Source organism: Ascidiella aspersa, chromosome 1 (genome assembly GCF_963924565.1).
Source record: "Ascidiella aspersa chromosome 1, kaAscAspe10.2, whole genome shotgun sequence".
Lineage (NCBI taxonomy): Eukaryota > Metazoa > Chordata > Ascidiacea > Phlebobranchia > Ascidiidae > Ascidiella > Ascidiella aspersa.
Window position 1 is genome coordinate 34,253,872 of NC_139447.1, and position 15,628 is coordinate 34,269,499.

The 15,628-nt window shown below is 37.8% G+C and overlaps 2 protein-coding genes across 2 annotated transcripts in view; both read left to right on the forward strand.

Annotated features, from left to right (window-relative positions):
* Positions 1-6,781, forward strand: part of LOC146169930 (thrombospondin-1-like) — a 28,849-nt gene extending 22,068 nt beyond the window's left edge. Inside the window, exons 16-23 of the mRNA XM_083394502.1 lie at positions 127-265; positions 695-790; positions 1,250-1,477; positions 2,016-2,212; positions 3,399-3,473; positions 4,669-4,766; positions 5,339-5,478; positions 5,861-6,781. Of these exons, the coding sequence (XP_083250628.1) occupies positions 127-265; positions 695-790; positions 1,250-1,477; positions 2,016-2,212; positions 3,399-3,473; positions 4,669-4,766; positions 5,339-5,478; positions 5,861-5,868 (981 nt within the window). The 3' untranslated portion in view covers positions 5,869-6,781. The remainder of the gene's footprint in view (positions 1-126; positions 266-694; positions 791-1,249; positions 1,478-2,015; positions 2,213-3,398; positions 3,474-4,668; positions 4,767-5,338; positions 5,479-5,860) is intronic.
* A 2,765-nt stretch (positions 6,782-9,546) lies between these two features.
* On the forward strand, positions 9,547-15,628 carry LOC146169931 (atlastin-2-like). The gene is made up of 11 exons (XM_083387872.1): positions 9,547-10,068; positions 10,937-11,002; positions 11,099-11,218; positions 11,623-11,831; positions 12,678-12,809; positions 13,073-13,267; positions 13,351-13,413; positions 13,897-14,131; positions 14,676-14,860; positions 15,390-15,461; positions 15,623-15,628. Exons 1-11 carry the CDS (start codon positions 9,957-9,959, stop codon positions 15,626-15,628), a joined length of 1,395 nt encoding a protein of 464 aa, XP_083243998.1. The 5' UTR covers positions 9,547-9,956.

Here is a 15,628-nt window from a genome sequence, read left to right on the forward strand (position 1 = left end):
CCCATCATACCATGCCTTTTTGCGTGTAGTAACTGTATGATAATAAGATGATGGAGCATATTATCTTTCATTAGGTATTTAAGGAGACCTAGTGATTTAGCTTTAAAAATATTGTTCTGTTTTCAGAGCGATCGCGATTCGGATCACGTTGGTGACGAATGCGATACAAACAAGGACGTGGATGAAGATGGAGTCCAGAACAACTTGGACAACTGCAAATACATCGCCAACGCCAACCAGGCAGATCACGACCATGACGGCATCGGTGGGTGGTTTATTTCAATAACTTTTTTTTACAAAAAATCGAACAGTGTTTTGAAAAGTTGTTGCTTGTTTTACGTTACGATTTTTTCGTTTAACTGTCTGGCATTTTTTGCACGATTTTAACATCTTTGATAGTTTTTAATGCATATTTTCTAAGCGTTTAATTTTGCTATTTTGCAAATATTCACTTTTGTTAAACTGCGTTAAAATTTACAAATGTTAAAATAAGTTGGCGAGATCGTAAAAATCGCACAAACAAGTTGTAACATTGCAAAAAAGAAGAAAGCATAATACAGTGTGCGTAACTTCTACAGCTTATAAAAATGTGTCTACTTTTTTTTGTTTCGCCAGGACATCATAATTTAATATAATAGAAATAGCTTTACTGGTTTTAGCGGTTTATTTAACCCCTGATCCTAATTTGTTTCAGGTGATGCTTGCGACTCTGATGACGATAATGATGGAATCCTGGATCACCGTGACAACTGTAGACTCGTGGTCAACCCAAGCCAACTGGACGTTGACGGTAAGTGTTTGGATTACTACGGTTTAAATTTTTAGGGGCACCTATTACTGTAGTGAAATTTTGTAACACAACGAAACAAATAGTTCGTGTTGCCATAAATATAGATTTGCGTGGATATATCTGCACTTACTTTCAGTTAACAATACGATTTTGAATAACATTGATTATCAAAATAATGCTTAATATATGGAAATATGTATTTTAAGATTACATTTCTGACGCTGTTCAATGCTCGCTGATGTTTTTTAACATTTTTGGCAATTATCCAAAGTTGCGAAAATCGAATAACGCTTGATAACAAACGTTTTTTTTTGTAATTTAAAAAAAAAAATCCGGAAAATCGAACAAAAACGTTGTTTCAAAAAACAGAAATGTCCGAAAAAGTGTAGAAAAAAATTTTCCCCCAAAACCTAAAAAGCCAGGAAAAGTCGAATAACGCCTTTGACATGATTTTTCCAGGCAACGGACGTGGAGATGCATGCGAGGGCGACTTCGACGACGACGATATTCCCGACGCCCTGGACGCCTGCCCTCTCAACGCCGCCATAAGCGTGACCGACTTCAGCAAGTTCGACATTATCCCCCTGGACCCCACCGGAACCCTCCAGGTGGATCCTGACTGGGTGGTCAGACACAGAGGCAAGGAACTGGTTCAGAAGGTCAACTGCGACCCAGGGCTAGCCATAGGTGAGTTAGATTTAATGTCGATCATTGGGTTTAGTGGATGACGCAGATACATGTTTAGAAAGGGCAAAATGGTTTACTTTAAGATGTTTGACGTATACGAGTTGTATGATAGAAAAATTTGGGGACAATTCGACTGATTTACGAAATAGATTTTTCTTCCATTTAAAGCAATTTAACGCTAATATTTTATTAGTTGTTTTACGAACAAAATGTGCTCCCACGTATAATATGCTTATGCCGAATTAAGTTGCTTAACAATATCTCCAAAAAGGCCTCAAAGTTTAACAAAACTCAATTCTAGTACTGAATTAAACCAAGTTAATAAAACGTTTTTCACATAGTACAAGAATCTAAATGCGGAATCATTGCGATTAATCATTTAAGTTTCGCCGTTTATCATACTTTTTCCTAACCTTTTCACGTCATCTTTAAATAACGCCATCGTCAAATTGCCTACACAAACTACCATTTCAATCCAACGCTTCCCAACTCGCATAAAGTAAACGGACACACCTTAACTGAGACCATTGCTCTGTAGGAATGGACAGGTTCGAGTCTGTGGACTTCAGTGGGACCTTCTTCGTGAACACGGACCGCGACGACGACTATGCAGGCTTCGTGTTCGGCTACCAGTCGTCCAGCCGCTTCTACGTTGTCATGTGGAAGCAAGTGTCCCAGACCTACTGGCAGAGCAGGCCCACCAAAGCTCAAGCCTACGGAGCCCTGCAAATCAAGGTAATTATAAGAGGTTGGATTTTTGTTAGACACCTGTCTTGACTTTGAGGGAATTGTATTTTTCTCAACGATATGATAGTTATCTAAAGAGGATCGAAAGTGGCCCACATGCGTTTCGATCTTAAAATACTGACACATATAACTTTTAAAAATGGGATTCATGTATAAAAACTTTGTTAAATAGTCTAAAAATGCGGTATAATCCACATTCCGTTTTGTTTGGCACTTGCCACGCGTTGCGAAATGTTCGTTTTTCGTGTGTTGTGATATTTGCATACACTTTAACAAGAAAACAAGGTTTTAATGCCAGCTCAGTATAGTCTTCACGTTGATCCTCTTGCGTTAAGAGCGAGTTTAAACAACAAGCTTAGAAACGTTGATGCAATAAACGCTTTAAAGAGAAAAGCAGTAAAAACATGAACTCTTAAGAAGCAACTAAACCTGCAGCAAGCGATTATTTCATGTCACTTACACGGGTATTACTCTGAACAGTAAACAATAAACAAGTCTCTGGCCTTTGGCGCTAAAAAGCAACAGAGTTTAAAACTCGGGATCAAATATCCCGAAATTCGCAAGAGCAACCGCCTCTGATCCGATCGAAATGCCTGTGGTTTATGCAATCCTGCCTTGGGTAGGCAAAGGGTAAACAGAACGAATTCAATTTGCTGTGTACGCAGCGGTAATCTGTTGTCAACCTTTGGAGTAATTTTTCAATCACGAACTGAGCTGCTGCCGTGTGACCGCAAAACTTTCGTGAGCAAGACCAATTAAACCTGGCCACAGTCACGCTAATCAGCACTTACGCTTGTCCCGTCAGCAATTTCGCCAATGTGGTGTTTCCGCATTTTTTTCGATGCAAATTGCAAATATCTGTTTGATTTTCGGGCCCACAAGTTTTCGCAATTAAAATATTGAAACCAATTTCCATATTGTTGTAAAATTAATTTAAAAGAATTTTAAGACGCAATGTTTATTGTTAACTACCTTCATTTATTATTCAATGCGAATCAATAGATTGTTCTCCAGTTTAATCTGATTATGAACTGCTTTGGTAAGGCTATTGTTGTAAAGACAAGGTGATATTTTGATAAACATGACAAACTTTAATGTGATTTGCTGCACTGCATCCGCAATTCAATAAAATAATCGGTTTGTAGCCAATCTTTAATCTTTTATGTTGTTTCAGGTGGTCAACTCGACAACTGGCCCAGGCGAACACCTGAGAAACGCACTTTGGCACACTGGAAACACAACTGGACAGGTGAGACCCTATTTCTTGCTATTCAAATCACCTGCAACTTTACTAGAACTAAAAGAGACTATTAACACGTGCAGCTCTGTATAATAATTTTGATCAACAATCGAGAAAAATATTCGCAAATTTGCTACAATTGTATAAAACGAGGCCATGTTTGTCCAAATAGTTAACAATTGCTAAATTTCAATGATTCTAAATAGGCAAAATAAAACTTACATGCGCCAACGATTTGCCGTGGAATTAAAATCGTTTTAGTTTTTACTAAGAGGAGTACAACTTTAGCCGTGAACTTAATCTCGAGTTTATAACTCACGCGGACCTGCAAAATTAAAGCGCAAGCCACAAGCCCGTTGTTTATTCTGCTCCACCCACTCGGGCAGGCAAATCCGCTGCTCTAAAGCAATGCATGATATGCCAACCAACTCTGTGCGGTTTTGGCAGCTGGCCTCGCCGTAAATGCAGCTTACATTCCCCGCGAGTCTCAATCTTTGCCCGACGGTCTGCTTTGCATACCTTGCGGCCGATTAGCGCCGCTCGAGAGGCAAACGCGTGCAAGCGGTGCATTGAATTTGCCTGCGTCGGGCAAAGGCGTACCATCGCCCTCCGCCACAGCCTGATATGCCCTGACCGCGAGTTTAAAGTGTCTTTAGGCTTTGTGGAATGCGCCACGGATCGCTGCAAACCGCCCTGATAGATTGCTATCGTTGTGTTGAATTTTCTGTCGGTATTCTAAGCTTCGGTTTCCTGTTTTTGTATGTTTAACTAAAGGGGTTTTAAAAATTCTGGAACGCTTTTTCATCACTTAATCGCGTCAGCATGGCGTTTTGGAATTAAAAAAAAACCCTTTAATTCAGCACCATTGTATACCGATGGACTTTCGATAATTCATGTGGTATTACTGTCAATTATGGCCGGAAACAATCCAGAAAACAGCTTCACACTCCGAGCATATACCTGTAGTTCAATTTTTGCAAGTTCGTGAACAGTATTTTGTTGTACACCGGGATCCTTCAATAGACAAACCGATTAAGTCGATCAATTAACGCTTTTCATGCAAGGAAAGTCAGGGTAAAAAAATAGCCTTTGGTTATGTTGGAAATCGCGACCTCGGCCATACTGAGTAACTTTTATTCAGTGTTTAGTCTTGTCTTTATTTAAGTGTGCGCCCGATTTTAACTCTAGTGTGTTTTTTGTTCAGGTTAAGACACTGTGGTACGACCCGATGCAGCAAGGCTGGAAAGATTTGGTGGCCTACAGGTGGCACTTACAGCACAGGCCGGCCACTGGATTCATCAGGTAATTCACAACTTTACATAAGTTTAAAACAATTTTGCTCCAACCATCTTTTTTCATCCATAATTTGAGCTCGAACCGTTTTGGATAAAACGGAAGTGGAAGTCAAAATTTTGACTTGTCATTTAGGTTTAAGGACGCTGTTTGGTTGGTTTTCTTGGTATTTCCATTTATTATTTTCTCAAACGCAATAAACCCAAAAGTCACAAGAGCGTTTTAACAGAGGGCTTTTTTACCCTGCCCACCAAAAGATAGCAAATTTCAAACCATGTACGCAAAATACACCTTTTGGATTTAGAATGGACATTAACTTATGTATTTTTTCGCTTTGCTTGTAACTAACTGGCTATATCTTAAATATCATTCAAAACTGTTCACTTTTTTCAAAGGCGATCTCATTTATCCAACAAACGATACAAAATTATCTTCTAAATTAAAAAAAAACTTTTTTCATAAGTTTTTTCGTTCATTTTAATGCTATTCTTTATTTTTCTTGCCTCGTGTGACTTATTATTTCAAAAATAATTGTGTCCTTGTCGAAATTTTTTTAACATTTTCGTGCTTTTCTTTCGCAGAGTTACAATGTACGAAGGCAAAAAGCTGCTGGTCGATTCCGGTCCCGTTTACGACACGACTTACGCCGGAGGTCGCCTTGGAATGTTCATCTTCTCACAGGAGATGGTCTTCTTCTCCGACATGGAGTACACTTGCCAAGGTAATATTCTGGCAAGGATTAGTTTTTTTAAATCTTTTTTAAGAATTAGTCGCTTGTGATGTAAGTTTTGAAACGGACGAAGTTAGAAGGGGTGAACATTTGAAAGAATTTGGTTCAAGAGAAAAACTTTTTATTCGTTTTATAGTAGGTTGAAAACGTACCGCCATATCTCAATTTTTTTCAAAAGTAGTCCTGAAACGCAATTAATTGTGATAGGATTAACACAACAAAGAAACAAAAATTGTAGAAAAATGACAAATCCTTATGTTTTTCTTCGAACATTAATTTTGGCTAAGACAAAAAAGCCAAAGCTCAGCCTAAACGGTAGCTAAAAGAAGAATTTTAGCTTTGCACTATTAACCTTTATTAATTATTTCCACAGACACGTGAAGAGCTCCTATTGTGACGTCACAAGCGGCTTGACACGTTATGGCCGCGTGGCGCCACCTTGCGGACAGCTTTTGGCTGATGCTGACTCAGCGATTTGCGCAGGAAACAGAAAGTAGTTTTTCGACGCTGCGTGTTTATAACGTGCCTTTGTTGATGCTTCGTTATCTCCTTTTAACGCCGCCTTTTAGCTTGGAACAAAAACGGTCTCCAATTTTCAAAGCATTTTATAGCCTACTTCTGTAACTATACGGAAGTTATGGCAACTATGATTAACTTTCACATACTTGAGTGGAAGAGTTATGCTATCTTAAAACTTTCTTAACCAAAATTACAGAATACGAAAATACTTTTTTAACTTTTTTCTCAGTGAACAAAGCCAAATATTAACACAAAAACTCGTAAGGAGTATCAAGAACAAGTTATAAAATCCTTACATGTTTAATAGATTTTGGTTAGAGTAATGAATAATGTGTTGTACCTTCTACGCGTTAGTTAGCTTTTATGATGATTCGAAACGAGTAAGATAACACCCATTTATATTTTGAATATTGTTATTTAATAAAACATTTCTTAAGCATTTTGACTTGACTTGTGTTTACCTGTGATTGAAAGAGAACAAAAGCTTGAATTATCGTACAAATCGGGACAAAGCCTCGTTTCGTTTTCAAAGTCTTTTTCATAACGCTCTGTGTCTCTTGCCATTGCTTCTTGCACTTTTGCGTCTTTTTTCTGTTTTTTTTTTGCTTTCTTTAGTCGACACTTGTCGGCGCTCCTGGGTAACTTTCGCCTTATTTATTTGCCGTTTTCAAGATAGACTTTTGTAATTTTTTTCGCGCGCTGTTTTTCTATTGTCGTGAACGTGCGTTTAACGTGTTTCGCCGCCAAAATAGACCAAGTGCCTACCTATATGTAACGTTGATTGTTTTAATGAGGTGAGACGCGTCGGCAAAGGATCTGTCTAACTTAACAACAAAACTACATGTCCATGCCAAACCTAATATTTTGTTATAAAAAATATAGGTCTTCAGAAAGAATTCCAAAGCCAAAAAGGTCGAGTAAATCGACAGCATCTCGAATATGACTTTTCGATAAGAACTTGTGTCATCCTCAGTTAAAGTGATAAGTCTATATATTTACTATAAGTTTTTTATGTTGCGTCGAAATTCAAAAAGTTACGACGAAATAACCATTTTGTCGCTTAGAACAGAAAAATAATACATATTTGATTTCAAGAAAATACAAAAAAATTGAAAAAGGGGAAGTTTTTCGTGCGATTTCAGCAAATAGACTCTATTGGCAATTTGAATTGAGTTAATAAGAATTAAGGTAAATAAGAAGCTCTGTAATGTGGATTTAGCTTTATTTTATAGCAACACTGTTTAAGTCAGGACACCGAATAAAAAACAGGTAATAAAATATGCTTCTCAGCACTTCACCGTTTGGCTAATGTATGTTCCTTTGGTGCGAATTAGATGCCTGTGTGACATTAGGAGGCGCTGTAGGGTCTCTATCAGTATTCTACATTAACAATATGAATTAGAACATGATCGAACGTTAAAATTATCAAGGCGTTTGCCAATTCGACGTCTAAAAATGCAAATAAAAAAGAAGGTTTAGAAATTGTGGTAATGGCTTACGAAAGAGGACAAGTTCAAGTTTGTCTATGACTCTTTACCGCCTACACTGGACGTGGATTTTACAAGTGCTGCAAATTTAGATTTAAAGTACTTTTATAAATTTTGTCATCTTCCTTGTTTTTGTTTTTATCTTCGTAGTCATTTTCATTTAGTGTTTTTTGAGTTAGTTATACGAATAAAAAAGAGGTAATAAAATACTTTACCGTTTTGCTAATTCATGTTCTTTAGGACTGAATTACAGATGCCTTCGTTACCTTAGCAGGTGTTGTAGGCCTGCAGGGTGTCTCACGATATCCTACTTTAATTCAGGTGTCTTAAAAACGACAAGTTCATAACGAAAATTATTTATTCAAATTAGTAAAAATTATGAACATGATCGGTCGTAAACATTTTCAAGGCGTTTGCCAATCCGACGTCTTAAAATGTCAATAAATAAAAAGGAAGGCTTAACAAATTGTGATAATAGCTTACGAAAAAAACAAGGCCAAGTTCTTCTAATCTAAGACACTTTAGCGCCCTACACTGGAAAAAAGGTTTGGCAAGTTCTGCAAGTTCTGCAATATTAATTTTAAAGTACTATTATATGTTTTGCTATCGATTTGGTTTTCGTTTTCCGATTTGCAGATTTTTATTTGTCCCATTTTCTTTTTTTCTTTCAATTTGCTAATATTCTCTTCTATTCCCCAACATAAGTTTCAGCAAAATTCCCAGTAACAGCAAGGTCAGCAAAAGCATAAGAGTGCTACTTCGTTGGTTGCAGCTTATTACAATAATGTCTGCATGTATGGTTCATGTACAACACAAACAAGCATACCAACGGATCAAACGTAAAAACATTACATCTGAACGCCGTACTTTTATTACGTACTTCATGTATATAGAAGGTTTCATGGCTGCTTTTATTCTCAGAATGCCATGTATATAAATTTTATATAATCAAACAGTTAAGTTTAATAGTGGCTCACTTGCTCATAAATAGTCAAATTAAATAAAGTGATAGGGCGCGGTAAACATAGTTGAAGCCAAACATTAGATGTTGTCGCCTGTGAAAATAAATTATATCCTAGCAACCAGCAATTCAAAGTGGATTCCATAAAAAATTAAACAATTTCACGCCGTACCGTATATTTTTTGCAAGGTTTGGAGCAACAGTAGAATGGCAATAAACTACTTCTGATAGCACTAGTTTATGATTACCGAAATGTTCTGGTGCTTTGCGGCCCTCTTTTCAGGGGGAAACACCATGTTGTGTACAGGGGAAAAACCATGGGATATTCAGGTGGAAACACCATGATGGTCACAACCAGGGGATAATCACGCAATTTTTGAAGGGTTTGCCATACAATGGTCAGAGTGACGTAAAAAGATTCTTGTAACACCGTGAAGTCATTGAACTGCTAGACGTAAGAAAGTAGTTTTTGATTAAACCCGTGAGAGAACATGCAATAGAAGTTTAAAAAAGGACTACAACACATAAGTTTATTTACTTTAAATAGGCACATTTTAAAATGTTGAAGAGTTTTTATTTAGCTTCGTCAGACAGGTTTAAAAATGCAAGAAGATAAAAAAATATACGAAAATATAGTTTGGCGGTGTATTCTGATGCCCATCGATCCACTCTTGCAGGCAAATCAATAACACCTGTGTAATGTATAACACTTATAACATTAACCTATGCGTTTATTGTTTTCCAACAAGTAACCTGAGTTACCAGGCAAACATCAGATTTGCTCTCCCGTTTAACTTTCTTTGTCGCGATACAAGGCTGGGACATCCAGTCGTTGAAATACCCGAGCGACGGGTAACCACCTCGGCTTTGTTGATGGGGAAATCACCTAACGGTTCAAAAAAACCTTTTTCATTACGTTTCAAATCGGAAAAGAGGAACCAACCGAAGAGGAACTACTTGTTGCCTGTACAGCGCCAGTGTTCGTTTTGCGTTTTGTTCATAGCGTGTGCAATGCATCCTTGCCTAATTTTGTGTGAAAATATGTACCGAGCGTATTCTGTCTCAGTTTAGTGCTGATCAGACGCTTTGCTGTTGATCAAACAGACCAAAGCAATGCTTGTTTTAAATTCGTCCAGATTTGACCTTCAGTCACTTTAGCTATTTCGGCACATTGGCTTTGTTTGCTAAAATGTTGCTATATAAACGCTCACACACACAATATGTCTATTTATGAAGTCATTCTGGAGTCGTACTGACCAACAAAAAACGGCAATTATTATATATGTATTAGCCTACACCGGATGCCTTCGGAAAGGCTTAACGAAAAGCAGTCAGCTTAACCTGGATTGTAGTTCAAGCAAGGCCAGTATAGAAAAACATGTTGCTATTTAGAACGTTGTTATTCTATTTCAGCGAATATTGAGAACTGAAGCAATTTCGATTTCATTTCCTTTTTATCGTTTGATTGCATTTGTTATAGCAGTAAACACTGCGCTGCAAGTATGTCGTACACGCCGTGGGATCAAATGGACGATTCGTCTGACGATTATATAGAGAAGTTGAAAGAGATGGGATTCAACGAACAGCAAATACGAAAGGCTGTCAACGATACAGGTAACTGCAAAGCCACTGGCAATTTATTTCCGTTGCAGAGAAGCGAGTATTACGGTGACATAGCTTTATGTGTGACTTCAGTGCGTTGTCTATATGTGCTTTGTTGTAGGCCCCTCAATAATAAGCTTCCTTGGCACTGTACTTTCGTTTTTGAACGATATACAGAAAGTCTTATGATTAGCTAGTTTAGCCGAGAAGCCTTGGCTTTTAAGTAGGGCAGCCTACGTACAAGGCATTCTCTGTTCTGTCAACATTGACTTTACTATAGATCAATACATTCGAACCTGCCGCTTATGTGGAATCGGTTGTGTTGCTTTATTGTAGGGTTTCTACCAGATATGACAAACAATAAAATTAAATATTCGTCATTGGATACATGTTTCACGAAAAGTTAGAATTTAGTACAGTACATGTTTCACTAAAGGCATTTATCAAGCTAAATACATAATCCTTGCATATGGCGTTCTGCAAAATCTGTTCGATACTTTGAAAGAGTAACTGAAGCTTTGTAATTAACCTCGTTTTGTATAAAAAACTTGGCTTACAAATCAACGATAAGAATACTTGCAGAATTAAACTTCGCGTTAACCGTAAATGGTAATTAATGTATGAACCAGCGCCGCTGCGTTTTTAAGCAATAAAGTCTGCTTTGTCACTCAGGCAATAACAACAATTCGCTGCGCTTGCTATAATTATGAAGTTGTGGCCCTTCGCGGAAGTAACCAATGCGGCTCTTTATAGTCTCTTACTGGTTAGCCAACCCTGTACTTCGCCTTAGTTTAACCGCCGTTATATCGCACATGTAACGAAGTTATTCGACGTCATATTACCTAACATTTTACTCAAATACTATTGCATATTTTCACAGGCGCTTCACCCTCCCAAGCATCCATGGAGCTTTTAACCGAGTATATGTTCAACAACCCTATCAGCAGTAAGTGTAAATGGGTACCACAAGGTCGATTCAATAAATGTCCACCACGTTTTCGCTTGCAGTGGTTGGTTTAAAATCAACCGTTGTGTTACGCAGGTAGTCAACCGAGCGGGTCTTACTACACACCCTCGTATGAATCGCACCAGGACGACTACTATGAACCAGAACATGATATTCCCCAATCTTCAAGCGCCTATTCGCAGCCTCAAGGTCAACGTAAGTTGTCTTATCGTATTTTGAAGCATCTTTGTGTAACATATAGGCTTTTCAACCGGTGGATCCTTTATTATAAGGATGCATATGTCAGTTACTTAACATTTATAAATAAAAAAGTTAAAAAAACAGATCACTTGCTTTTATAAAATATGATTATTTTCCCGTAATCTAACATTAATTATATAATTCGATTAGATTTTTTGTCGACAAATTTGTATTTTATGTAACTTTCCGTATTATAACGATGCAGGTAGCCTACATTTTAACAGAGTGGTTTGAATCAGCGTAACATTTAGAATATAATTTGACATGAAACATTTAAAAAACGCAGATGTCCCCTGTGGCATCATGTTCTAAGGCCACTAGTTTATAGTTTTAATTTGCCTTATGCTGTTTCAATACAGAACGCTCTGGACGTTATAGTGCTGTCCAAATTGTACGCCCTGGTCGGAATGGTTCGTTTGAAATGGACTCCAACGAGCTTGAACGGGTGTTTGGTCAAGTTGCTGACGTACCAGTTGCTGTGTATTCCTTGGCTGGTGCATTCCGCAAAGGGAAGTCCTTCATGCTGAACCTGTTTCTTCGGTACCTGTGGTTCCAAAAGAAAGGACAGGTTAGCCGCCAAAACTATAACTTCAGTTGTTACCGACCCTTACCTTCCCCAAACAATTAAAAATAGTTCACTGCCAAAACAGAGGCGTCCAAATGTCCATAATAGAACAGCCACTTATGGTATAATAGATAGATCCGCTTTAGACACTGTATTGCTGTGTGCTCCCATTCAAATAAACTACGTATGTGTATGTGTTGCATTAGCTTATACCAGTGCTACCCGACATTTTTTAGTTTGCGACCCACTTTTAATGCAAGTTTAATTGTGCGACCCACATGAGATTTGACGAAACGAATAAAATTACATAAAACCTGTATCTTCACTACTATCGTACCTACTGACATAGTCAATAGGACACAACACATCTAATTCTTACGGATTTGTGATATTGTTACATAAATGTTACATACTGATAATGCAATAGTTTCCCACTATAATAAAAAACTGTAACAATTAGAAATGCTTGTCAACCCAACTGAAATGGAAAACGATACCGGTATGTTTATAAATTAATGGAGTGTTTCCACACGGCATACGAAGAGTTAGGTTGAACAAACGGCTAAACAAAACTGCCAGTTAACCTAGGAAGGCTTGGTCAGTTCTTTACAAATTATCAACTGTTTCCAAAGGTTTAAATTCCCAACAGGTTTAAAATGTCGGATCTTAAACAGGCCATCAAAAGTCTTCTTTTGAGCCACTTTTCGTATAATTCTTGCATTGTCCCAAGCCTGAGTTAATAAGCTATACGAGAGTGTTCCCACGTTGATTATATTTTGAGAATTTTTCCATGTTAATTATAATTGAACAGTGTTTTCATGGTCTTAATAGCATATACTGTGGTTACAGTCTAACAACTGGCTTTCCAACAAAAACGAGGAGGTGCGGAAAGGTTTTGGTTGGAGAGGCGGACATGATCGAGACACACAGGGAGTCTGGCTCTGGGATGAACCGTTTTTCATAAAAACACCGAGTGGCGAGGTAAGAAGGTACAGGCATGCTAAAAAGGCTCTAGTACCAACAAACTTGAATAAGTATTAACATAGATAACCATAATTATGTCAACTTGTTTATTATTTAACAATTCATTTGTAGCGACCCAACCAAAAACCTTTATACCAATATAATGAGGTCACTATTTTTCAAGTGGCATGTGTTGCAAGTCCCAAAATTGCCATTAATTGTACAGTAATTTAACGTTCTATTTTTAAGTAACAATTGACTGGTACTTAAGAAATTATAAGATTACTTATTTGAAACTCTGTGATATGTTGTGCTTTCAGGTTGCCTTGTTTCTGATGGATACACAAGGTTCGTTCGATCACAACACTCCGGTCCAAGGGTGCTCGGTCATTTTTGCTTTGAGCACAATGATAAGTTCCGTGCAAATCTACAACGTTATGCAACAGATACAAGAAGATTCGCTTCAGCATTTGCAGGTAAAAAACAAAAGATAAAAATGATGAGACTATTTTTGTTTTAAATCGTATATCGCATAATATTTTTAACTTTATTATTTCAGTTGTTCACCGATTACGGCAAAGCAGCATTCAAAACTCGCAAGCTTGAGGGAAAACCTTTCCAGGTAAGATCAAAGCTGTTTACTGTCTCAAATGCTTCTAAGATTCACAGGCTTATAACCAGGGTTACCATCTGCTAAAACCAAAAAATAAGCACGCTACTAATAACTCGGGGCAGATCCAGAATTTTTTAGATTGCATCCAAACATAAATAATCCTAATAACAATTGTCATTCTCAGCGTCAAAAAGAGCTTAATGGGGCGAAGCACAAAAAATGGTTTTATTTGGTTGAATTGGTAAAACTTTTAATATAAAAGAAAACATGTCGCCTTGATTTTACGCTATGAGCAAAGGATTACAATATAAAAGAAAGAAATATGCTACCATACATAAATTTCCTGTATATGACGCCACATGCTCTTACTGGGCAAAACAAAATTTAAAACTATTTCGGGAAAGACTAATTTACATCGTAGTATGATCCTCTTTTGGGAAGATCATGTTCGGTCACTTGGTGTTTAATTAAATTTACTTACCTTATCTACAGAATTTGCTGTTTCTGGTTCGTGATTGGCCAGACCCAGAAGTCTCTTTCGGCACGAAAGGCGGTAGAAGTGTTTTGAACAAGTTACTCACTTTGAAAATGAAACACAAAGACTTGGAATCGGTCCGGGAAAACTTAACGAATTCCTACGAGGACGTTTCCTGTTTTCTGATGCCCTATCCTGGACAGACAGTGGCCGTCAGGGGAAAAAGCCAGGGAAGTTCTCTGCGACTAAAAGGTAAACTATAAAATGAAATGCTATAAAAATGTACAGATGTGGCCATAGATGCGATTCTGAGTCTGACTCGGGACTTGACGGAGTCGTTTTGTTTTGCTGGAGTCAGAATCGTGACTCGAATAAGACTACGTAAAACTATCCGAGTCCAGAGTACGACGTGCGCATGCGCAGTACCTAATTTTAAAACTGTTATGGCCGGGAGAAATTCTGAATATACACCTTATTTAAGTTTCGTAAATTGGTGAAAGGCATGCTGTAGAGTCGGAGCCGGGCTCGGGACTCGACGAAATCGCACATTTAGCCGGACTCGGGGCTCCGGAGTCCAACTCGGTTTTATTTTATTGGCTGGATTTGGACTCGAGAATTGGACCCGGGTTATTTTTGACTGATCCGCAGTCCTGGATGTAGGTCATCCGTTTATACGAGTTTGAAAGTTGTAATTAATTTGCATATGTAAACCAATCATGCGATTACCGGAATCCAACCGTTATTATTTGTTTGCATGTTCCAACAAATATTGTAAATGAACGTTTTATCCTTACAGATGTTGATCCGAAGTTTTTGCACCACTTGGATGAGCTTGTTCAGCATCTGTTTTCACCCCAAACAATCGTCATCAAGAGATTCAATGGCAATATTGTCAACGGGAGAGATCTGATCAACTTTATGCTGGCTTACTTCGAGGTGTTTAAAAGTGGATCGATGCCTAAAGTTGGCAATATTTTGCAGGTATACCGGGCCTTGGTTTAGAGTTCGCGCGTATATTTAAAGAAAATAGTCAAAACATAGGTAGTTTAATGTAAAAAAATGGGATTTTATAAGAAGTGAGTCAAACCAGAGTAGGCCTAATTATTATTGTTGGTAAATAAACCAGGTGTATTATGATACGTTTTTTCCACCGTTGAGAACCGCCAAACTTGGTTATGCCTACTCCGAACTTTAAAATCGGGAAGCTGTGAGTCGAAAATGTTTGCACATCAGTGGCGTGAAAAGAAAAATAAAGTTGTGCTCGTTCTTTCGCTGTTTAAAGTTAACAATATGCGTTAAACTCACAAAATAAAGAAATCAAAAAAAAAAAAAAAAAAAAAAAGTTTTGGTAGCGTTTCTTGCCTAGCCATTGTTTAGACTTTTCTTGGTGAATTAAAGTAAGCGGTAATAAATCGACATCGGCGCCCACTCGCTGTACACCGTATCTCCTACGCGATAATGCGCACTGACTATAGAGAAACCAAGCCCACACTGTTTTTTCTGTTTGCAGGCCAGCGCAAAAGCTGCCATGATCACCGTCATTCAACAATGCAAGGAAACCTACGCGAAAGAAATGAGCAAGGTTGGTAAAGAGTCAAACCTATCTTTTAAACACCTAGGACTAAACTTACCAAATACCGCTTTGCCCTTGGCATATTACACATTTCCCAACCGATGCTCTGCGGTAACAAAAACAAGCTGAAACACTAAAATTACGGGTTGTCCAGATGCATTTCATTTCAGTTATGA